This window comes from Akebia trifoliata, chromosome 8 (assembly GCF_017979445.1).
Source record: "Akebia trifoliata isolate Shusen 1 chromosome 8, ASM1797944v1, whole genome shotgun sequence".
Lineage (NCBI taxonomy): Eukaryota > Viridiplantae > Streptophyta > Magnoliopsida > Ranunculales > Lardizabalaceae > Akebia > Akebia trifoliata.
This window is the reverse complement of record NC_141382.1, coordinates 34,721,367-34,747,675: the sequence shown is the minus strand read 5'-3', so window position 1 is coordinate 34,747,675 and position 26,309 is coordinate 34,721,367. Positions and strand designations below refer to the sequence as shown.

Below are 26,309 nucleotides of genomic sequence, written 5' to 3'. Positions count from 1 at the left end.
ACGGAGGAATCTGTCGAGGCAGTAGGGTTTTTCGCTGCGCCGGTCATCACCGTCTTCGCCATGGAAAATCAGATTTAGAGCACAAGGCTTTGATACCATGTAACTTTTACGAAGAAGAAATAATTATTCTACTTAAAAAAATAATGAACTAATACATAGATTTATAGCAAATCAGTAGTACCAGTTCTGGAACTAATTTTGCTATAAAAAAGGAACAACTAATTATGTAAAAAATGAGCAAACTGCTTAACTAAGATTTAAAATTTGAAATACTAATTTCAAAAAATAAACATCCTAACTACTTCCTAAAATTTTGATAGTTTCTCTTTCTTTCTTTGTATTGGGTGGGTCTTCTCGATCTCCTTGTTTTCTTTCTCTTAATAAAATCATCTTTATCGATCAAAAGAAATAAAATGGGACAACAAAAGTTGCAGACACATGAGTTGAGACATTGTTTGTGACAGACAAAACTTATTGAGTGACCTGGATTATCTGTTCAGATTACTCAGTTGGTGGACCACCTCTTTTATGGCTGTCAACCTCTGGCCTCGCCCAAAAATCAGACAATCAGAAGACTTAACCATCTCGAGGATGGGATTTTCTACAGACCATAGCCATGTTTTTGTCGTCCAAATTCTAACTTTTTATAGGATAGTCAAGATTATCCAACTTGATATTCTTTTGGGCTACAGGCTTATTACCCATAAAAGAGTTGGTCCACTACTTGATTGGTCCTGATTGATTTGCTGGTTGGTCAAGATGTGGTATTTGATGCAAGATGTGAAACTTCTGTTCCCATCACAGACCCCAAGGTCTTACCCTTGAAAATTATCTTTTTCTGGTTGGTGTTGGCATTTCTGTGCATTAGCATGAGAAAATGTTCTCTTTACTGTTCACAGTTGATCGATCTTGTTTTTTCTATAGAGATTCTATTGCCACACTAACTTTTGCTAATGCCACCCCAATTCATATGTAAATCACCAAGAATTAGCACACATCTTGTGGTGTCGTTAGTAAAAGTTGGTATGGCACTAGAAGCTCTCTTTTTCTATTGCCAGTTCTATGAACTTAAAAATTTCTCTAACCATGTTCTCTGATTCAGGGCTGGACCCAAATGGTAATGGATGGGAGCAACGTTTACTGATCCTTTTTATCGTCATGGTTTGGTTTCTGGTTGTCATGCAATGCATTACCGGATCTGATGTGTTAAGGTGGAGGTCTTTTTATGCAACTCATGACAGTGCGTGGAAGGCTCATTACCGAGAGGTATTTGATCATGGAATTCGGGAAGCCTTATGTTGCCTTGGACGCGTAAAATACTTGTAAGTTTCTACCGTCATTTGTTTGATCTACATTCTCTCTTTTAACCTTAGCAGTCCTTTTTTTTTTTCTTTTTTCTTTTTTTGGTTGTTAAGTTGACAATTTATTGAAACAAGAGGTCAATCTACCTACCTACAATACAAGCTACAAAATTCAAAGAGAAAACTATCAGGAAAAACACAAGCAATACACACAATATAGAAAACCAAAAGAATCAGAACCTATAAACTTATGGAAACTCCCTGATCCCACCTAAACAAGTCCTCAAAAAAGACTCCTCTGAATTCTTCAAATGCTTTACACCAAAGGAATAAGTAAACCATAACGTTAATGATGACATCATTGATTGAATTCTCATTCCCTTCAAAAACTCGATTATTCTTTTGATGCACGACGGTGATGCCTAACCTAGAATGATGGGTCTGAGATCAAGGATAAATTATTGGAAGTAATTAAGAGCATTAACTAATACTCATTTAACCACAAATTTTAGAAAACCTAGTAAGCAATTAAATCAAATTCAAAGGCAATCATAATCCCGCAATATAATAAGCCTTTAATGTGTTTAAAGGGAGGAATACTAATGGAATATTGGCCTTCTGCTTGCTCAAGTTCCAACCATCACTCAATTTGGAACTCTCTTAGTCTAATTGAGGATTTGAGGGAAGGTTAGGCTCAAAGGTTTTGTTGAGAAGTTGTAAATGCAATAAAATAATTTGAATGTATCTCAAAACTGCATACAATTTCCAGTAACTATTATTTTCAATTGGTTAGTTAATAGAAAGAATGAAATTGGGTCTAAAAAGGGTTTCAGGCAGGTGCATGGGCTAAAGGTCAGATTTAGTTTAAGGATATAGGAACTATGGAGGGATGTGGTTTGGAGATTTGGGTTTAAGGTTGTTTAGACTGATGATTAGGGGCTGGGGGAAGATGTAGTGCACAGGTTTAGTGGTAAAGAGGGTGCTGTTCAGAGATTTTGGGCAGAATGGGGTTTGACTGGAGTGATTAGGGCTGAATATGGGTAAATACTAGGCTGAAATATGTTAGGTTGACTGGGAAGAAGTGCCGGGGTAGATTCAGTTGATGTTTAGATGACTGGTCAGGGCTCGACTGCTAATAAAGTTGTTTTAAAATTTGATTCAACAATAGTAGAAGGCCTGCAGGTGAGGTTCAACTGGGTACTAAAGGTGGTGTAGAGGTTTGGTATGATGTTAAGGGTTGTAGATGAGGTAATAACAAGGGATTAGGGTTTGATCAAGTGGTTGTTTAATAGGGATTGATAAAAAAAAAATAAGAACAAGGGGAGAAGATGAATCTGCTCAGTTTAGTGTTACCAAAACAGAAAAAATAAAGAAAAAAAAAAATCAAGGGATTCAAGGATTGTCAAGGTCCAAAGATGTAATCAATACGTATCAATTTTGATTATATTGGACAACAATGTACATTTTGGTGTTTTTATTTCATAAGTGAAAATTTTATTGATAAGAGGACAAGGAGTCCTCAAAGAAAACGAAGAAAGCGATCACTCCCTAAGTACATTTTCCCATTTAAACAGTAATCTTCAAATAACAAACCCTTAAACTCCTTAAACTGCTTAGAACAACAAACCAACAAGCCAAAAATGCTGAAAACTAACTCTTGTGAAGTGCTTTCATTCCCATCAAATGTACTCATGTTTCCTCTTTCCACAAGCCCCAACAAATTGTGAAGGGAGTTCACTTCCACAGGATCTTCAATCTGCCAGAAAAAGAAGGGGACTTCCAACCGAAAAGGAGCGAAATGACCAAGCAATGGTAACACCAAGACACCTTAAACAACGAGAAGAAATAGGCCCAAACACTAAAGGTCACCGCACAATGGATAAGAATATGCTCCACTAACTCCCCACTCATTTTACACATGCAACAATAATTAACCAAGACAAGAACCTTATGCTTAAGAAGATCGACAGTTGGAAGTTTATTCAAAGCCGGTGATCACATGAAGGACACTTTTGTAGGCACTTTGGATCCCCACATAGAGGAGGGGAAACAAAAATCTTGATATCCTTCGAGAACCAAGTAATTAACAGAAAAACGGCCATCCCCACTTCTTCTCCAAATCTTGCGATTTGGCATGTCCAATGAAGGATCCAAGGAGGCTAGTAAATCCAAGATAAAGACTACGTCCCCGATCTCCTAATCGTTCAGTCTTCTTCTAAGACCAAGGTCCCAAGACTCGCCCCTCTTGTTAGGAACCAAGAAGGCAAAGACATGCATTCATTTCCTCATGGACAACGAATACAAACCAGGGAACAAAACTTGTAAGGGAATCTTATTACATCAACAATCCTCCCAAAAGCGAGTGCAGTCTCCCCTCCCTAGCTTGTAATGGATGTGCTCCCCCAATGCTACACCTAGGCTAGAAATACTTCTGTAACTCCACAACCATAGGGAAGACTACTTGGCTTACACTCCCAACCCAACGGATCCTCTCCAAACTTTGTGGCGACAATCTTCCTCCAAAGCTCCTCTTTTCCAACTTTGAAATGTCAACACCACTTTCCCAACAACGCTCTGTTCACGGACCTTAGCCTCCGAATACCACGATTGCCAACTTTATCATTCCAAAGAAAGTCTCTGATCAGCTTTTTAAATTGAGATTCAATCTTTTTAGGCATTGAGAGCAGCGATAAAAAGTGTGTCGGCATGTTGGACAAAGTACTCCTAATCAAGGTCAACTTCCCACCCTTTGAAAGGTATTTTTTTTTCTACAAGCCAAACCTCATCCCCACTTTCTCCACCAAGAACTCCCACACTAAGGCAGATCTATACGACGTTACTAGGAGAAGACCTATGTAAGAGCTGTGCAGAGAACTGACTTGGCACCCCAAAAATTCTGCCAACGCCTAAATATTAGGTACCTTTCCAATGGGATAAATCTTGGTCTTCATCAAGTTGATGGAAAGACTTGACACCACCTCAAACCAGCATAAAAGCCCCTTAAGAAAACACATTCGGCTCGGGTCGTCGTCAAGGAAGACTAGAGTATCATCTATGGATTGGAGATGAGTTACTTTCGGCTCATCCATGGAGACTCCGAACCCAGACAATGCCCCCACCAAAGAAGCATGAATAAACATCCTACCTAGCGTTTCTATCACAATATTGAAGACAAAAAGGAAAAACGGATCACCTTGTCTCAAACCTCTAAAGCTCCTGAAAAAGCCAGCCAGACTCCCCATTAACCAAAATAGAAAAGGATGCCATAGACACACATTTGCTCATCCAAGAGATCCATTTCCCATCAAATCCTATACATTGTAAAAGGTAGCAAAGAAAGTTCCAATTGACGTGGTCAAAAGTTTTTTTAATGTGCACTGTGCAAACTAGGCCTAGCCTTCCTGATCTCTTCATAAAGTCAATGCATTCATTTGCAATCAAAACACCATCTAAGATTTTTCTCCCTTTGGTGAAAGCCCCTTGGTCCTTATCGATTATCTTGTGAATCACCAATTTAACCTCAAAGCAAGGATCTTATAAACATAAGTTACCAAGCTAATCGGCCTAAAGTCCCCCTACTCCTCCGCCCTCTTTTTTCGGGATCAAAGTTATGAAAGTTGTATTAGACTCGTGATCCAAAACACACTCATAAAAGTCTTTAATGGCCAACATCAAATCCCTTTTACCACGTCCCAACAAAACTTGTCGAACGCCATTGAAAAACCATCTGGGCCAGGAGCCTTGTCACTGCACATGCTACCAATTGCTTTGATGACCCCATCTTCACAAAAGGGTATTTTCAACCACTCTTTATTGCTCAACAAGATTGAATTGAAACCCAAATTATTCAAAAGGGGTCTCTCCTCACAATTCTCCAAATACAGATTCTGATAAAATTCCAAGATAGTGTCCCTTACTCTTTCTTCATCCTCTAACAATTTGTTCCCGACCTTAATTTTCCCAATGAAATTTCCCCTATTATGGGAGGTAGCCACACGATGAAAAAACTTAGTGTTATTATCCCCTTCCTTCAGCCATCTCATTTTTGCCCTTTGTTTCTAGCAAATTTCTTCCAGTAGAACTACATTTTGAATTTTAAATTTTCAAATTAAGATGATTTGTTCTTTTGTCCTAAGAGATCTCTCCCACCTCCTCTCCTCCTTTATCGAATGCATCGATTTCCTCGAACAAAGTTTTTTTCTTAACCTCAATTTTCTCGAAACAATCCACATTCTACACTTTCAACTTTTCCTTTAACTCCTTCAACTTTTTCCTAAAAATTGTCCCAGGTCTTCCTGTAACTTCTAAACAATTCCACCAAGAACTTGCCAACTTGATAAAACCTTAATGCTTTAGCACATTTTCGAAGTGAAAGGGATTTGACGCCTCAAGTCAACTCCTACTTCCAATAAGATAAGAGAATGATCTGAAACTGGCCTTGGGATAGCCGATTGAATGATGGAGCAAAAAAATCCTCCTAGTTGGGGCTCACAAGAACCCTATCTAATCTGGACAAAGTTGGAATAGCGTGGTTGTTAGACCAAGTAAAATGGTCGCATTGCATAGGTAAGTCAATCAAAATTTTCCTATTCACAAATTCAACAAACTTTCTTAAACTTGAGACACAAGTACGCCCTCCTTGTTTTCAAAAGCAAACCTAATGGCATTGAAATCTCCTCCCACACACCAAGGACTATCCCAATAGGCTGTCACATCCTCTAATTCTTCCCAAAAATGGTCATGCTCCCACGATTTAGTTGGGCCATAAAGGCCTATTAAAACCTGAATCTCATCAGACCCCTCACAATTAGATAAGATGGAAACTGAAAAGGCCCCAATCAAGTGCTCTCTCATTGACACGAATCTAGTATCCCCCAACAAGATAATTCCTCCAGAAAAACTAATTGTTGGAGGAACAAGCCAACTTATCGTGCTCCCCCCACATCGGAGATGACCGCATCACAAACTGTCTCTAACTTTGACTCTTGAAGGATCACGATATGGGATTTTGGTACCTTACAATTTGTTTCATTGAGGCCTTCTTATGATGATTATCCAACCCCATAACATTCCATGAAAGAAGCTTAACTAACATTGTAAACTGATTGGCCCCTAGTTCTCCTACTTCTTCTTGTCTTCAAGGGAAACTCAATTCACACCTTTTTCCAAAATTTCCACTTCCTTAGAGTGCTTACCTTTCCCCTTTTTCCGCTTTAAATCTTCCTTAGCTCCCCCCTTTTTCAACTGATTAAAATTCGAATTTTCTAACACTCTTCGATACTTAAACAAACTTAAGAGTGCTGTCATGTTCAACCGACACATCCTGTTGGATACCACCCACGCAAATTCTATTTGCCTTATAGGCACCACTGATCCTAACCTTATCCTCTCTTCGCAAAAACATACCGAACTCCCGTCATAACACGGAATTCACCAAAATTTTTTCTTTACTGAATTTGTCAGATCTAGAAACTCCCACTACCACCTTAATATGCAGCAAATAGTTCAAAAGCCAATTGGCCATCTCCATTACCAACACTTTTTTCCTTGCATTTATTACCTCATCTAAAATAAACTCCCCCCTTTTGACGATTCCCCCACATCCTTTTGTATCCCTGATCTGAACCAGACTAATGCAAATCCCTTAGTTTCATCGAAACTGCCCTCCTTAACTCTGCCTTTCGGGTTAGAAACAATTAGGGGCCAAAGACTGAGCCCAGAATTAACTGTTGACAGAAGCCTCGAGGAACCCAGCCGCTCTCCCAACTTAGTACCCTCTCTTGAATACCTTTTGACTTTCCAAGGAGTTCCTTGATTATTGCTTTTTGATTTGGAAAGCAAAATAAAAGTAGCAAGAACACACGAAGGCCATTGACCCTTACCCCTACAAACTTATGAATAAAATCTAAGGAAGAACAAAGACTTTCAAAGGACCAAAATAGAGGGATATAAAGAAATTTAGTAATAATCGAAGAGAATTCGAAAGAGGAAGACCACCAACTTTTTTTAGCACCCAAAAGAGGATTCAAGAGAAAGATCAAACCCTTATGAGAATTAGAGCTTGTAGAAAGAGCTCACAGAAGAGTCCCCTTGAAGTTGCTTCGAAAACTAAATGACCCAAGTTCCGTTGGAATAGGTTCTTCCTCTAACTACAACGAATCCGACACCCTATGACTTGAGACAAAGGTTGCAACCTCCTTGCTCGAAGATTGGTCCTCGGCTTCCAACTGCCCAAAAACTAGGACTAACGACCACTGAATTTTCTATGATCCACCTTTCCCCTTTTGACTGATCGACCAACGAAAGTAAGCTACTAGAACCTCTTGACCCCTCACCAGCAAGCTCAACAAAAGAATTTGAAGTCTCAATTGGATTGCAAGTTGGCATGGAAGAGAGTCTTCCAACAAGCAGCCCTCCCAGTCCGTTCGTCAAGTCCAACCCTTCATAAAAGGCCTCACAGGTCTCTAATTGAATGGGCGAAGAATTGGACTACCCAACTTGCAAATCTCCTAGCCCAGGTGAACATATCAGACCTTTGACAAAGGGCTCATGGGCTTCAACTAGGTTGTTGTGTGACTTAGGGACCAATTTGACGGGCATAGGTCCAGATCTATATTATTAACAGGGCCCATGACAACAGACGACCCACATTTGTTGAAACTGATCTGCTTCTTAAGAATCCTTGCTTGGCCCAACTCCAAAATTTTTTGACATGTGTTTGTTGCTCAGAGCTTGCGTAAAGAAAACCAATGAGCAACCCTTCTTGACTGAGCCAACTCATCCTTTTTTAACTCTCTTGTTATGCCCAACACGTGTCATAAAGCTATCCTTTCTAACATAACTTTTTCCAAACTTTTCGATCAACACGTTATCACCAACAGAGATCTCTACCGCCAACCTAAGAGAGTGACCTCCAAGAGAATCTTCCACAAAGGACTCATTCGAATCCAACGCTGATCTTCTTTGAAATTAGAGGAGATCGAATCTTGATCATCAAACCTTTTCACAGGCTCAAGAGCCCTTTCACACTAACCCTTTTCTTGACAAGAGTCGTACAACATGGCCTCCTCGAGTTGACAAGAATGAGAAAAAGGCTCTAAGTTTTTTACTTGAAGATCTGCAACATCAAACAACCGACAATCTAGAGCTGGGTCGGATTCTCTTCTAAGAGATTGGCTAGATTATCCTTAAACGTTGATTCATGGGCTTTTTAATTTTGTGGGTCAAAAAAGATGAGTGGTTATGGAACTTGCTCCGCCAACTTCATCGGCTCAACCATCTTCTCCGAAGACTCCCCTTCAAACCAGCATTGAAACCCTTCTTGACCCCCCAAGCTTCTCCACATTTACAACTCCCAAATCTGGCGCCGCCTCCTTCCCTTTATCCAACCGTTTGTAGCTCGGCTCAAAGCCCAAGGCCACCATGATGAAGGTGACAAAATAGCTAAGGTGGCCGTAGGCTACTTTCGCCCAGCTGGCAATTTTTGCCCTTGGATTGTCGTTGAACACTCTTGTTGCCAACCTCCTTGAGGCTTACACAAAATCTTAAGATGTCCCAAGGTCCAAATATGTAGTGGGAGTCCAAAGATGTCGATCCAAGCAATGTTATCAAATAGCATATGTGAAATCGCATATGGCATATGCGTTTGCATATTGCACAAATTTTTTTTTTTTTAAAAATAAATAATAAAATAGTAAAAAAAAGAAAAAAAAAAAAGAAAAATGTTTAAAAAATCAGAAAAATATAAGAAAATAAAACCAAACCTATAACGATATATTTGGTTTTTGGATAACACTCATTTTTCTAATTGAATAAAATTGATTACATTTTGTCATTTAGTAACAAGAATAAAAGAATTCAAGAAGCTAAATTGTCTATAATGTATAAACTATTCATGATACGAAGGTGACCTACTTTAATTATCAAGTTCTAGCTCTAGATAATTAAAGTGGATTCTGCTTTAATAGTTTAATCATTGGATACTATGATCTTATGTTTGAATGCATAAACTCAATATTTAAAAATAATAAATTAATAAGATTTAAAGAGAATATATGCTAGTGAAAGAATAAAAGAAATAGCTTAGAATAATGCATGAATAAGGGGTGAAAAAAGGATAGTTGTAGGAGAAGATAGATTAAAAAGAACTTGATTTAATGTTCCAATAGTCAGATCATTGCTTAATGGAGTAACATGCCATCGCATATTGTATATGCCACTGCATAGTATAACACGCGTTCGCATATTACAATATATGATCGCATATGCCATTGCATATTACAATTTGCCATCGCATATGCCACCGCATACTTTTGTGTGCCATGGCATAATGAACCAAAAATCCAAAATCGCATATGCCATGCATATGTGATTGCATTTGACAACACTGGATCCAAGTGTTTCCTCTTTCCCATTGACCCGATAAGCTATTTGAGAGGGTGCACCACAAATAAAAGCTTACCTTGCTCTCTCCTAGCTTGACCGAACAAGTGGACAAAAACCGATTGAAGTTTTATTTTGATTTTGCTGACAACATCCTATGTCCGTCCCCCAAAGGAACTAGATCGAACCTAAGCTTGATTTTCTCAAAAATTTCTTGTTGTAAAGAAAGCCAATTGAAAAAAGTTGTCCCTTCACAAAGGATACTATTTGGTCAGGTACCAAAATCTCTTAAAGGGATAGACACAACAAAACTTGCACTAACTTCAGGTGCAACCTCTAAAGGGGGATCCTTGATTGGAGGGTCAACAACCTAAGCAACTAGAGGGGGTACTGGTTTGCACAAAGGAATCTTTGGCGCCTAACCTAGGACATCTTCCAGGCCTTTCAAAAGGGATTTCTACCTTGACCTTTTGGCTTCTTCCGAGAAAATAATAGGGCTACTCTGATTCCTTTCCGCATAGTCAAGGATTTTCAGGAAAACACCCGTTTTGTTTGTCCCAAGCTTAACTACCTTGATATGGTTTCAATAGGTAAATTTAGTCTTTAGTGTTTTTCCCGCAAGAGCGTTAATAACCTCTGACAACATCTTTAAGAGCTATCTACTCCCTTCTAGGAAAAAGTCCATTGTACCTGTCCAAGATAGCGAATGCTCGAAAATGAGCCCAACAATATTGAAAAACACCTTCTGTCTAAGTTCGAATTCCTTAGAGCCTATTCTCACCACTCTATGCTGAAAAATGGATCTCTTCACAGCCAGGCACACCCACGACCACCAATTTTTTGAACAATAGGCTGAGTCCGGCCATCCGAAGAAGCTGGAGGACCTGGCTGAAAGTCGAGAAAGGTTCAAGTTTAGGTTGGTCACGAATAATAGGTAGTGTGAAAGAGGCTCAATCCGTGACTTAGCATTTTACCATTCCAATTTATTCAAGGCCATATCTTCTGTTAACTACTATATTTTTAGAGACATTGAGCACCAAATGTCTCTCTACTGGTGCCGTCAATGTTTCTTTTGCACAAGAGCAAAACGTCATTTTGATGTTTTTAAAAAAAAATTCTAGCAATATTTGCAATTAAAATAAAAGGAACAAGACATAGGATTGATGTACGACGGGTTTAGGTTTATGGGATGATGTTGGGGTAGGTTTTGAAAGGTTTAGGAGCAGGGGCGGAGCTAGGATTTTGCCCATATGGGGGCAACCAAGAGTAGAAATTTTTTTGTGGGGCAACTAAGAGTGAATATATATTTTTTATTTGTGGGGGCAGTTAAGAATGGAATTTTTTCTTTTTTTGGGGGAAATATTGGCAGATTGTTTTATCCGCCGCTAAAATCTGTCGCAATAGCTCACTAGTCCATAGACTTAGAAAATTCTTGTGAGGGCAAGTGCTCCACAGCCCCCACTGTAAATCCGCTCTTGTTTAGGAGGGTTAGACAAGGGCTTTGGTAATGATTTTTATTCCTGAAATCACTTTGAACATGGTAAAAAAAAGTACGATTAGGGCTGATCCAGGGTTAGAATTTCGGTTTCACAAAGTTAAATTGTTTTGTGGGACCCAAAAAAAGGATCAACTAAGGATATAGGGGTAGATTTGATGGGTTTAAATCAATGAAAACAGAAAATAAGAAAATAAAAGGAAACACCCTTACCTATGTAGCAAGAGGTAGATAGAGAAACTAATTAAAAGCTTAATCTTATAATAACTCAAATCATATTCTAATTAGAATAACATAAAAGGACCAAAATACCCTATTGGGCGTAAAACGTGTTTAAATAATAAAAAGAAGTGACTCATTTAATTGAAGTGATGGTCCACCCACTAATAATATAAAAAAGATCAATAAGGCCCACCAAATATAAAAAATCCCAATACTAACAAAACTAAACACCAAACTAACTAGACTGGACACCAATGCAACAAAAAATTAACCATCCAAAGTTCTAATGGTCTCCTTTGGTGAACTTTGTATGGCTTCACGATGTCCTCATCATGATGTCTTCCAACTTTTGTTACCTTCGGATTATTATTATTATTTTAAAATTTCTAGGAGTGTCTTGGAGGAAGATGAGGTTTATTCAGTGGCACGACTATTGGGCGATCTTGTTGCATATCGTGCATCAGGCACTGGGCATTTGGAACTTTTGGCAGGTTAATTCTCATCCATGAAATGTTTCTTTGTTTATGTTATCTATGTCATTCATGCTCTTATTTGACTGTAAAGGTTAATGTGTTGATCTTTTTTTATCCTTCCAAATCATCCATACTGCTTATAACATTTTTTATTTGATAAGTAGACTGATTACGAATCAAACTTTTTTGATGAAATCGGTTCATGTTTGTTGATTTGTAGAATTATGAGAAATCCATTTATTTGCCTTGATAAATGGTAGGTTGAGGCAACTATTAACTTATATAAACAGTCATAATAAGAAAAAGTGAAGTTCTCTATAAATTTTTAGATAAAGTGCAACTAAGTTCGTGAAAATGACAGGTTTTCTTATTTGCTTGCCTACCTACCTACCTTCCTAGGCTACATTCTACATGTTCTCTCTCCTGTTTCCACTTCCATTGGCTAATGGGTTGCCTCTTGTCATTATTCTCTTTGGGGTGCATATATGAATTTGGCGTTCCCATTTCAGGATAAGGAGTAGTGGCAAGTATTTCTTTATTCTGATAGAGGTGTGGAGGTTCTTTTATCAATTTAACAGAAGACTAATTATATTGATGAGATGTTTTGTCTATGATAGCTTGTGGTGATAGATAACCCAATAGTTCTAGTATATTTATGGTATAAAGATTGTGGTAATGAGAGTTTCCAGCAGTGTGATTAAAAGGCGCACTAAATAATGAAATGGTGAATATAACCGACCAATAATAAACATAGCCTCAAGAGAGAATGATTTGGAGTTTATTCACATATTCTTTTGGGGAGTGGGGATTGTGGACCCATTTTGGAAGGCTAGGATTCGCACAGCATGACAAGAGTTCTCAAGCTTTGGAGCGAAATACAGAGAGAAAAAGCTGCATTCGGTATACATGTAGAAATAGGAGTCGATTCTAAATACAAGGGAATGGTTTCAAGTAGAGAGGTTGGATAGTTGATATTCGATTAGATCATAAGAAAAGCATTACCATCATCATCGGGGGAAAAAGTAGGGAGAAATTTAAAGGGTTTGAAAGCAATTCATTTAATACGTTCCCAATCTAATTCCATTATATATGAATCTACATGCACAAGGGTGAGCCACACGTTCAAAGTTTATAACATAAAGCATTTTCAATATATTCAGAGTATTCTGTCGATTCAATGATGTGAATGATAGAACAGCGTAATGTTGATTTGTGTGCATTGTAAAAGTTAATCTCATAAATTAATGCCACCAGAGAGATGGAGATGAATGAAGTGACTCATCTTCTAATGTGAGTGCAATTAAAGGCTTTGCATTCCAAATCACCCACATTTTTTGGCTTTCGCGGTTTCTTTTTAGTTCCTCTCTCTATGCCATTGTCATTATGCACGTGTTCTCTATGAACGAGATACAAAGCGTATGATCAGGAGTAATAGAGTTTACATTTTTTGGCACTTTAACCTTTTTCGCTGATGTAATTGTTCAAAAAATGAAATTCCAAGTTGCCATGCTACCTAACGTAGAGTCTTGGGCATTGTACAAGGATGTGTTGTAGGAGTAATGGGATGTGAGTAGAAGTTCATATTTAGAAAAGTCTGACAAAAGCCTTCTTAAGTTGAAGACATCTGCCTTTTCTCTTTTGTGTTGGATTATTTCTTCTGTTCATCCTTTTGTTATTTGTTAGGTTATTTGGAAAGAGATGAATAACATGATCTTTGTTGGGAAAAGGGGAGGAATTCGTTATGACTTAGAATAAATCATTGCCCTTTTGTTGGTTTTTTGTTGCAAAGGAGCATGACCTTTTGTGGGACTTCTTGTACATTTAGGTTGTATCTATTGTGATTCATTCCTTTACTAATACATTTAATTATCACAAAAATTAAAGAAAGATCCCAAGCTCTAGTTACTCGGATATGAGTAGAATATAGATAACGTGAGAAAATTGGAGCAGAAAAAGGTGAACGATGTTGTAGTTTCAATTGGTTAAATTGGTGCAAATGAGAGACTGGACATGTTTATGAATGGATTGTGGAAAGATAATGGGCTTTAGTAAGTTCTTCAGGGGCATTGTATGGTGAATTTGAGGATCAAATATTCGAATGTTTTGCAATGTTTTGATATGCTTTGGTATGTTTAATGAACATACTGAAACATACCAGTACGTATAAAAATAATCTTTTATTGAAATTCAATTTGTTTTTTAGATAGTTTCGGAAAGTTTGTGGAACATATCAAATGCAAGGTTATGACACTAAATTAACCATTAAATTTTTTTTGGTAGCTTCTTAGATTCATTTAATTAAATAAAATCAGTTTTAACAACATTATATATGCATCACATGTAATGTTTCGAGGTGCCTATGTTTCTTTCAGAATCGAAACCTTTTTAAAAAGCATCACTAGGAAGAAAAAGTCTGGCTTCAGTTCTAACTTCCAATTTAAGTAGTTAAAGTAGTTTTCTATATTTATTGATGAATAAAAGCTAAAATTTAGTAGTGTAAACTATATATTGTGAAATTTTGATTCCGTTCTCTTGTACTTAGTGAGGTATATGTACGTTATGGAGCGTCCCTCTTCCAACTTCACATTCCCAACCTCTTTTGTTTGGGGTGTAAAAGTTCCCTCTAAGGTTTCAATTTTTGTGTGGCAAGCCTTGTTGGAGAGAGTCAACACATTGGGTTAGTTAATCAAGAGAGGTCTTCAAACTTCGAATGGTTGCTTCTTATGCGTAAGGGAGGGGGAGATGGCGAATCATTTGCTCATCCACTGTGATTTTACTCACGAGGTTTGAGTTCATTTTCTTGGCCTCTTCGGTTTGAAGGGCTGTTTTCCGAGGTCGTTCAATGAGCTTTTTGAGAGTTGGGGATCGTGGGGTAGCTCTTTCAGAGGTTTGAAACGGATCTTTTGGAGTCTCACCCCGTTCGCCATTTGTTAGGGAATTTGGAAGGAGAGAAATTTATGCATTTTTGAGGCGAAAGAGCTCGCAATTCATGACCTTTTATAGTCCATTTTGGGTAGGGATGCAACCTAGGCGGGTTGAGCTTGGGTTGACCCTTGGGCGGGTTGGAGGGTCAACCCAAGCTCAACCAAAGTTGTAGAACCTTCAACCTGACCATCGGGTTAGAGCTCATTAACCCAAGCTCAACCCGAGATCGAGCTTCAAAAATCGGGTTGAGCTCGGGTTAACCCAAGTTAAGTAATTTTGGGTGGGTTGGACTCATTTAGAAAGCTTAATTTCATTTTTATCAACACATAAATTTTATTTCAGATCTTAAAAAAGAAATACAATATAAAAAAAATCACTAGTAAATAAATTTGCACACAACCTTCAAATCCATCATTTAAATAATATTTAGACAACCCATATTAAATCAAATCCATCAATGACTAAATATATAGTATCGGGTTCGGGTTGAGTCTGGTTGCCTTGAGCCTTAACCTGAGCTCAATCTGAATTCATTTCTGGTTGAGATTTCATAACCTAGGCTCAACTCATTTTCCATATAAACCAACCCAAGCTCGCCCATCAACTGGGTTGAGTTTGGGTTAGCCTACCCAAGTTGCAGCCCTAATTTTGGGTCTTTTGTTCTTTTGCGGTATATTATATAGAGTTTTCAAAGGAATCTTCTTTGAGGATTTCGTTGCTAGGTGGGATATGGTTTGTAATTTAGAGGAGGCCTAACTGCCCTCATGTCTTTTTAATAAGTCTGTTTTTTCGGGGCCATCTTGTCCCCCTTTTTTAATAAAATTTTAACTTAACGAAAAAAACCCTAAACAATAGACAATGCGAGATTTTAAACCTGGGTTACAGATGAGATTTGAAATCTCATTTCAATTCGATGTTTCGGTTATTTCGAAAAATTGAAATGATACTGAAGCATTCCCAAAACATTTTGAAAAAATTTCCGAAACACTCGATACATTCAATTTACATTTACATGAGTCTTTCATGGAAGACCATGGTCAAGGGGTAGTTCCTAAAATATTTAGGAAAACGTCAAGGCCTTATCTAAAAGACCTAGTCTTCCATAAAAGACCAAGGTTAAGGGCATTGATTGAGTTTGCAGACATAGAAACAAAGAATAAGAAGGAAACAAAGAAAGAAAGGAGGAGGAGAAGAAAAAATAAAAAGAAAAAGAAAAAGAAAAAGAAAAAGAAGACTAAGCTGAAGCTTTTGACATGACTCCGGCGATTGAGAACCACCAATCTCTTTCTCTCTCCTTCTCTTTTTTCTGCTCTGGATCTATGGCACAACCACTGAAAACTTCCACTGTTTCAGTTTCCCTCTTGTTTCATCTCGGAACATAAAAAATCTGAGACGTTTATTTGAACCATGGTGATATTACAAATCGAAATGGGACATACCATGAAGTGAACATTCCAAGGGAGGTTAGAAATTTGTGGTGTTGTATTGCTTTTCATTTATAACCTAATTTTTGTAGATTTCTCAATTAGGTTCCATTTTGAAGGAAGGTCATCATCAAATTTTCTGCAAGAAATTGAGGTGCTTACCATGCTTTATTGGGATGCTGATACCTACATCTCAATCAAAGACCAAATCTAACACCCCTCATGAAAAACTAAGACAATTTTGAACAATTTCCCTCATTCGTACTCCAACCAATTGCATAGCTAATCCTCGAATCTTACGTGCCTTGAATCAATCTATATAATAAAACATAACTGTAAGGTCCACCTTGCTACAGTTGTGTGGTGTACAAGCATCCCATCCCCTATAGTTTTGTGTGAGACAAATATCCCATCCAGCTACAATGCCATTTTATTGCCTTTAATCTTTTCCCCTCTAATTATTATATTTTCTCATTTACCCCTTTAACCCACTTTATTGTTTTTCAACTTTTACTCCATTCTGTTTTTACAGAAGGGGAGAACTCTAGTAATGATATATAGCTCATCAAATTACACATTCTGCACTGCATTCTGGATGCATTAATTTGCGTTCAACATTGTAGGATTTATTTATTTATGTTTTCGTTTCAGGACTTGCATTGTTGCAGAGACGTCGCCAATCGAAAAATTCATATGAAGAATTTATGGAGGCACCCGAAGAACAAATTCGAGAGGCCGTTGCTCTCCATCAATTTGCTGAGGCTGCCTACACGGTTCTGCCATCAATCATTTCTTAGTTAGCCATTCTGTCTTGTTTCCATAACAGTGTCTTACATGAAAATTTTCTGGTGCAGGGTCCATTGCTTGATTTTGGAAGAAATCCTATTTTATTTCCTTGTGCCTGGCTGTATAGACAAGGGTTTTTGACTCCCTGGACACGTAACAGGTTTTTTATTTCACTGGATAGTATACTTTAGGTTATATGTCAAGGAAACTCAATATATAAATATAATAAAATTATTCTGCAATTCATGATTGCTTAGAAAATCTAAGTTTGATGTTTGCACTTGTGACCTTATTCTTGAGAAAGAAACATTGATTTGGTTTTGATTTTATGATGATTGTTATTATGTGATGTTGTCAGAGTAAACTCTTCCATCTTTTCTTTCTCTGCACTTGATAAGTTAGGTGTTCTATTATTCTAGGCGGCCAATTCTTGATGGTGATAACTGGTGGCGAGGCCATGCAGCAGCCTTTCTGAAATACGTTAATCTATCCCCTGAAGCACTTCGGCGAGGGCGTGTTAGTCAGGTCAGACTATTTAAGATCAACTCATTTTTCTATTGATTATGTTGACAAGTTTATATATACAATGCTATGATTTTTTTGAAATAGTGAGAACCAGAGTGAAATGAACTACTTATCGGAAACTTTTGTTTGCATGAACCTTTTATAATACTAAAATTATTACTTTGAAATATTAATTGATTTCTTGGTTAACATAGGAGAAATTTCTATTTGTTTCAGACAAAATGACAGAAATATGCCAGTATCAATTTTTACCAACAGGAAAATGGGGGCTGTCCATTTTACAAATTTTGGCATATTCATTTTAATATATTTTGAGAAGGTACCAACTTAGCTAGGTTGGTAAGGTTAGTGGGGTATTGATACCACAGCCTAGCTTCAAAACCTGTTGAACCTGCCTTCACCTCTGGCGACCACTAACCGATTGACTAGCCAAAAATAAGTTATATATTTTGATAATTTGGCATAAGTAGATTTTTTTTTATAAAAAATATAAGTATTGCAATCTATTTATAAAATTGCAAACTTCTAATTGAAATACCTTAATCCATTCTGATCATTGTAATAAAAAATATTTGAAAATAATAAAAATTAAGGAAAGAAAAATCGATATGCCTAGAATCTTAGCATGTTATTAAGTACATTTGTGTTTTAATTTTGTAATTCATATTAGTATATTCAATAAATAACAAAATATAAAATAGACAAATCTGGACCTCGAATGGACAAAATTATCTTTGTGGACTTTTGGTGTATGTCTAATGGCAGCTGTGAATCAATTAACAATTTTTTAATCTATTGCTCCTTTGCTCCTATTATATGGTTCATTTTATTCTCCTCTTTAGCCACTGATGATGCTTCCCTGGTTTGTTGGCCACATTGCTTTATGGCTAGCAGACCATGGCTTGTAGATTTAGATAAATAATGTTTTGGAGCTTGACTCCTTTTGTCGAGTGTTGGAGAATCTGGAAGAAATAAATTAGCTAAGTTTTTTAGGGAAAGGAGCCTTTGTTCTAGAAGTTATCATTTATGTTTCGGGTTTGAATATTTTTTTGTTGTTGTTAAGATTTTAAAGAGTTCGAGGGTCTTCTTGATGAATTTTGTTGATGCAGTCTAAGTTAGTTAGTGGTTGGAGTTTGTTAGTTAATTAATTGTTTGTTATTTCGGTTAGTAACAACCTAAAATAATTATTTGTTAGAGTTCGTTAGTTAGTTGTTAGTTTTTCTTTAGTTTTATTTTGTTACTTTAAGTGTTCAAGTAAGGGTAATGTTGTCATTTCACTTGAGTTATGTTTCTATTTTGACTATAATAGGACATCAAATGTAATTGTAAACAAGTGTTAGTGGAAAGAAATAGATTCTAAAGAGTGGGTTTTCTCTTCCAACTTAACTTCTCAACTTCTCAACTTCTTTTGAAGTTTTCACACAAATTAGTCTAAATTTCTAGATCTGATTGCATCATTTGGTATCAAAGCAAAATAAATAAATGTGATCTAATTTGGAGAGAAGTTAATATGATTTTAGATCTGTTTTAAATTTCAAATCTATTGAAGTTGCAGATTTTTAGATATGTTTTCCAATTTAAGACCTAAATTTTTTGGTGTTCAACTATTGAAGTTGTGCCATCAAGTATTTGAAATGAATCGGCAACCACGAGGACGAAATCAACGTGTTAGGGGACGCGCCAATGCCGCTATTATTCCATAAGGAAATGAGGCAACACAAAGTCCTAATCCGCAAGAGGAGATAAAATACCTTCGAAGTCAAGTTGTGACTTTAACTGAAATAGTTTAATGCCTTCAACCTCCAATGGAGCAACCTTGAAGGCCTCAAACTCCTCATTCAATGTCTGGAGACGATGATACTTCTAACTTGAGCACTTCCGGCTTCGAAAATCTTTTATGGATGAATCAGAATAGTAATTTTCGATTGGAAAATAGTATCAAGGTAGATTTATCGGAATTTCAAGGTAGCCTCAATCCATAAGAATTTGTTGATTGGCTTAATTTTGTTGAATGAGTTTTTGGGTATTATGAGGTTTCCGAGGAGTGGAAGGTGAAATTAATTGCCATCAGGGGAAGAGCCTCCGCATGGTGGGAATAATTGGTGAGTTGAGTTCGAAGAGGTAAATGGATGATCAAAGATTGGTGGAAGATGAAGAAGAAGCTCAAGGAGCAATTTCTTCCTTTCAATTACATGCCAACCATGTACAAAACCTTGCACAATCTTCGGCAACATGTGTGTGTGATTGAATACACTGAGGCATTTTATCAATTCGTAGCAAGAGTTGATTTTAACGAAATCGAAGAACAAATGGTTTCGAGGTATCATAATGGCTTGAAGCCGTCTACTCAAGATATCCTTAATCTACAAAATTTGTGGACTGTTTCGGAGGCCTATAATCGAGCTTTGTTGGTGGAAAAATAACAAAGTAGGAGTATACCAAGGTATGGACAACAGTCCCGAGGTAACTCTAGGGCTGGACAACCATTTCGAGTTGATACCAAGGTTGGCAAATCGTCAAGTATGAGTAAGAGTGATGCTGCCGGGGTTGGACAGCAAGCAAAGTCTATTTCTAATGTACCTAATCAGTCCCATACAAATTGATTTGGGACTGGAAAGCAGTTCCAAGATGGCAACTTCAAGTGCTGCAAATGTGGTGAGCCCAGGCACAAGTCTTTGGACTGTAGGAAGGCAAATGGTCATTGCAATAAGGCATTTTTATAAGAAGAGGGACTATCACTCGCGATGAAGAAGACTCATTTATGATCAACCTGCCAATGAGGACATTGGTGGAGATCTTGATGAAGAAGAGGGACTAACACTCGTGATGAAGAAGACTCTTCTTATTCCTAAGCATGAAAATGAAGAAAATTGGTTGAGAACCAATATCTTTTCAACCACTTGCAATATTGGTGGAAGAGTGTGTTACTTGATACTTGATCATTGATATAGGGAGTTGTGAAAATGTGCTGTCATAAGGGGTGATTGATAAATTGAACCTCAAGACCGAAGAACATTCCCATCCATACAAACTATCATGGTTTAAGAAGGCCGCAGGGGGGGGGGGGGGGGGAGTTAGAGTTACCAAAAGGTGCTTGATTACTTTTTCCATCCGAAAGACGTATTTTAATGAGGTTCCTATGGATGAACGCCATCTCTTACTTGGAAGACCATGGCAATATGACTGGCAAACAATTCAGGATGGCAAGAAGATTACCTAAACACTTCACAAAGGAAATCAACAATATACTCTACTTCCGATGAAGAAAAATGTATGTTCTAAAACTTATCAAAAAAAAAAAAAAAAATGTATGTTCTAAACCTTCTACACCTACTTTACTTGTTGCCAAAAGTTTTATTTAGGAAAGTTTTACTTCTGGTTACATTGTTGCTTTAATTCCAAAAGAAAAAAGTTGCTGATTTTCATAAACCAGTAGTTGTGGAAGAACTTGTAGAACACTATACTGATGTTTTTCCTCTTGAATTGCCTCCTATGCGAGATATCCAACATTGCATTGATCTAGTACCCGATTCAACCCTTCCAAACAAGGCAGCCTATAGAATGACACCTCAAGAGAAGGAAGAGCTTCAAAAGCAAGTGGGAGAGCTCTTGAAGTGAGGGTACATACAGCTTAGTCTTACCCCATGTGCAGTCCCAACACTATGAACTCCCAAAAAGGATGGTTCTTGGAGAATGTGTGTGGATAGTCGGGTTATAAACAAGATAACTATCAAGTATCGTTTTCTGATTCTTAGGTTGGATATGTTGGATTGCATAACGGGTGTAAGTATTTTACAAGATTGATCTCTGAAGTGGGTATCTCAAATTAGAATCCAGCCAGGGGATGAATGAAAAATCGCTTTCAAGACACACAGTGGGCTCTTTGAATGGCTTGTTATGCCATTTGGACTCACTAATGCTCTTAGCACTCTCATGAGAGTGATGACTCAAATGTTGCAACCTTTTTTGGGAGTGTGTGTGGTGGTCTACTTTGATGATATATCGATTTATAGTCATGGATTGAAGGAGTTTCTATTCCATCCTCAACAAGTGTTTGATTTATTGAGGAAAGAGAAGTTTTATGATAATTTGAAGAAATGTAGCTTTGTTGTTACTAGCATAGTTTTCTTGGGATATGTGGTGTCCTCCAATGGAGTACTCATGGATGAAAACAAGGTCAAAGCGATTGTGGATTGGCCTACACCTTCTAGCATTCTAGAAGTGAGAAGTTTTCACGGTCTTGCCACTTTTTATTATAGAATTTCAGCACCTTAGCAGCCCCTCTCACGAATTGCCTTAACAAGAAGGTATTTGAGTGGACACAAGAAGCCCAAGATAGTTTTGTGCTCTTAAAGGTACTTATCGAGGCTCCCATTCTAACTTTACCCGACTTTGATAAGACTTTTGAACTAGATTGTGATGCATTGAGTGTTGGAATTGGAGGTATTCTTAGTCAACAAGGACAGCCAATTGCCTTCTTTAGTGAAAAGTTGAATGGTGCCAAGCTTAAGTATTCAATTTATGATTTGGAGTTCTATGCCATGGTACAAACTATCAAGCATTGGGGGTGCCATTTGGCTCTTTGTATCGACCATGAAGCTCTTAAGTACATCAATAGCCAATCTCATCTAAACAAACGACATGAAGTGGGTGAATTTCATACAACAATTCACTTTCGCTTTGAAGCACAAGTCGGGTATTCTTAATAAGGTAGCTGATGAGTTAAGTCAAAGAGTTACTTTATTGATAGAGATGAGGAATGTAGTGGTTGGTTTTGATAGTTTCAAGGATCATTATTTCTCTCCCATTCTACATTACAATTCAGCAAGGTAAAAATGCTGATTTTTTACTAAAAAATGACTTTCTTTTCAAGGGATGAGGTTGTGTGTCAAATTGTTCCCTTGGTTGAGAATGACAAGGGATGTTACAAGGAATGCTCAAAGGTGCCATGTGTGCCAAAAGGGTAAGGGTGTAGCTACTAATGTGGGGCTGTACTTAATAGATTTGAGAGTTTTAGGGTTAGGGTGTTTGTGGAGAAGAAGAAAAAGAGATGAAGATAAAGTTCATATTATTCTCTCTCTCACTCATATATATTAATATCATAAGAGTGTTACTAATAACAAAAGAACCCTTGGAAGATTATAAATAACCAAGAAACCCTTATAAGAATTTCTACACTCCCCCTCAAGTTGGTGCATATATATTTTTCACAACTTGTTAACAATGCTATGAAAAGGTAAACTACCCAGCCATTTAGTAAGGATGTCAGCCAACTGATCTTCAGTTTGCACGAATGGAGTACAAATGTGTCCAGATTGTAACTTTTCTTTGATGAAGTGCCTATTTATCTCTGTGTTTGGTTCTATCTTGTTGAATTGGGTTATGAGCAATACTAATGGCTGCCTTATTGTCACAATACAAACTCATTAGCCCATGAATAGGAAGGTTCAATTCGATTAAGAGGATTTCAAGCCATAAAAGCTCGCACACCCCATGAGCCATAGACCTAAACTTGGCTTCTGCATTAGATCTTGCAACCATTGTTTGTTTCTTACTTCTCCAAGAAATAAGATTACCCCCAACAAATGCGCAATACCCAGAGGTGGAACGATGATCTGACATTAATCCTACCCAATCAGCATCTGCGTAGGCTTCAACACGCAAATTACCATGACAAGCATATATTAAACCTTGTCTGGAAATGGATTTTAAGTACGTTAAGATTCTATAAGCAGAATCTAAATGAGTTGCATTTGGTGTATGCATAAACTGGCTTACTATACTAACTGCATAAGCAATATCTGGACGGGTTAAGGTAAGGTAGATAAGTCGACCCACAAGTCTCTGATATCTCTCAGCACCAATGCAAGGCTCACCATTGGACTCATGAAGCTTAGGGTTTGACTGAATGGAATTATCACAAGGCTTGCAACCCATCATACCTGTCTCATGAAGGAGATCCATAACATACTTCCGTTGCGAGATGAAAATACCCTTCTTTGATCTAGCAACTTCAATCCCAAGAAAGTACTTCAATTGACCTAAGTCCTTAATCTCAAACTCCTTTGCTAATTGGCATTTTAATTTTTTCATTTCCTCATGATTATTACCAGTGACTACAATGTCGTCAACATAGACTATGAGAACACTAATTTTCTCATTGGAATGTTTAATGAATAATGTGTGGTCAGCTTGACTCTACTTGTAACCATATCCCACTATGACAGAGTGAAATTTTTCAAACCATGCTCTAGGAGACTGTTTCAATCCATATATTGCCTTTTTCAGTCTGCATACTTTTCCTTCAACAGCTGGACATCTAAAACCAGGGGGAGGTATCATATACACTTCTTCCAAGTCACCATGCAAAAAAATATTCTTCACATCAAATTGTAGCAATGGCCAATCTTGATTGGTTGTAGGGGATAACAAGACTCTAATAGAGTTCATTTTTGCTACCGGAGCAAATGTTTCACAGTAGTCAATGCCATAAGTTTGAGTGTAACCCTTGGCGACAGGTCTAGCTTTATACCTGTCTACTGATCCATCTGGGCGATGCTTCACAGTAAAGATCCATTTACATCCCATTGGTTTCTTTCTTCTAGAAAGAACAACCATATCCCAAATATTATTCTTTTCAAGGGCCTGCATTTCCTCCTCCATTGCCTTTGCAACTCGGTTGAGACAAGGCATCAACAACACTATGAGGAACAGATACTGAGGACAAAGCAATAGCAAAAACGCGATAGGAGAAGACAAAACATCATATGAAATAAAATTGGAGATAGGATGTTGACCGGACTCATTTTCTAATTGCAATGGGAAGATTAGAATTATCAATTTTAGGAGTAGGGATATTACCTTTGACAAATGGATTTGGAGTTGGGCTCATAAGGACTCTCTTTAGTGCCTTTGTCACGTCTAGAATACACAAGTAATTCTTTCTCTTCTTGCATAATAGGAATTTCACCCTGGCTATTATTATTGTTCACTTGTAATTGTTTCTTGTATAATAAGAACCTCCCCCTGGCCATCATCACCGTGGTTATGACCACTATCAACATTGTCAGAGGGAAGGGGAAGAGGACAAGACAACAACTCTTGGGGAGAAAACATGTCTCTACTTTTATTTGTCTACCTTTGGAGAGATGTGTTCCAAGAGGAATAAAATGAGGTAAGAGTCAAAAAATGTTAAATCCATAGATACAAAATATTTACGAGAAGGGAGATGATAACATTTATAACCATTTTGATTAGAAGGATACCCAAGAAAGACACATTTGATGGCTTTAGGGTCAAGTTTGGTGTGGTTGGCTTGAGAGACATGAACAAAACACACACCCAAAGACTTTGGGAGGAATGAGAAACACCTTATCAGGAGAAGACAAAATCTCAATGGGAATTTTAAATCCCGAGACACGCGAAGGTATGCGATTAATAAAAAACGTAGCAGTTAAGAGAGCATCCGACCAAACCACTTTCGGTAAGTTCATAATAAATAAGAAAACTCTAGTAACTTCCAATAAATGACGATTTTTTTCTCTCAGCCACACCATTTTGTTGAGAAGTACTTACACAAGTGGTTTGGAGAATTATACCATGCCCACTAAAAAATGAAGCAAGACCATCTGACATGTATTCTCTACCATTATCAGATCTAAGGACTTTAATATTTACACAAAATTGTGCTTCAATCATTTTGTGAAAGAGTTTAAACACATAATAAACATCACTTTTAGCTTTGAGTAAGTGAACCCAAGTAACGTGAGAAAAATCATCCACAAATGTAACGAAATAATGAAAACCACGTAATGAGGTAATTAGGGAAGGTCCTCACACATCAAAATGAACAAGAGAAAAATGTGAACTACTTTTGTTATCACTGGCAGAATAAGAGGTCCGACAATGTTTCACACTGAAGATTTGACACAGAAGTATAATAGAATAATTGAGGAAACAAACATTTAAGCAACAAAAAAGAGGGATGGCCAAGGTGCCTATGCCACTGTAATAACTCCTCAAAACAATGGCCACTCTGCACAGTAGATGGAAGCTTTTGGACTGATGTAGCAACCCGTGATGGGGGTTCCAAAAAATAAAGTCCTTACTCATGCCCTGTACCAATCATCCTCCTCCTATTCAAGTTCTGGAAAACACAATGAGAAGGAAAAAAAGTGGCACTAAAATTTAATGATTTCGTGATGACTCACAAAAATGAGGTTTAAAGCAAAATTAGGGACATGAAGAACAGATGATAAGGTCATAGATGGATGAGTGATAACACTACCCTTGCCAGGTATAGAAGAATAAGAACCATTGGCAACTTTTACTTCGTCCCCACCAGAACAAATATGATAAGATGAAAAAAATGAAGACATACCAGTGATATGATCTGATGCCCCTGAATTAACAACCCGAGAGCTATTAGGAGTAGAAACAAATGCACTGAAGGCTGAAGCCGAAGTACCTGAGTAAGTGACTGCAGATGTAGAAGCCGTATTAGGAGGCTCTAATTTAGCCACAAAACGTCGAAAAGCCTCAATCTCACCTTGAGAGAGGTTAGTACTATCAGATGCAGGTGTTAAAGTTAGAGTAGGCTCTAATGTCTCTATGGAAGAAATACAAAGAGCGTTTGAACGCCTTCCACTATTGTAATGACTACCTCCTCGACCAACGACGAATGAACCTTTATGTGATGGATGGCCATGAAGATCCCAACAAGTATCCCTAGTATGGCGAGTATGACCACAATTGTCACATTTCAACTTATCTTTAT

The 26,309-nt window shown here is 37.5% G+C and overlaps 1 protein-coding gene across 2 annotated transcripts in view; it reads left to right on the top strand.

The window, feature by feature from the left end:
• LOC147396592 (lipase class 3 family protein) overlaps window positions 1-26,309 on the top strand; it is a 78,367-nt gene that overhangs the window by 25,419 nt on the left and 26,639 nt on the right. For both annotated transcript variants that reach the window (XM_086451508.1, XM_086451509.1), the window contains 5 exons: window positions 1,103-1,322; window positions 11,791-11,891; window positions 16,874-16,995; window positions 17,077-17,168; window positions 17,428-17,533. In XM_086451508.1, the coding sequence (XP_086307634.1) occupies window positions 1,103-1,322; window positions 11,791-11,891; window positions 16,874-16,995; window positions 17,077-17,168; window positions 17,428-17,533 (641 nt within the window). The remainder of the gene's footprint in view (window positions 1-1,102; window positions 1,323-11,790; window positions 11,892-16,873; window positions 16,996-17,076; window positions 17,169-17,427; window positions 17,534-26,309) is intronic.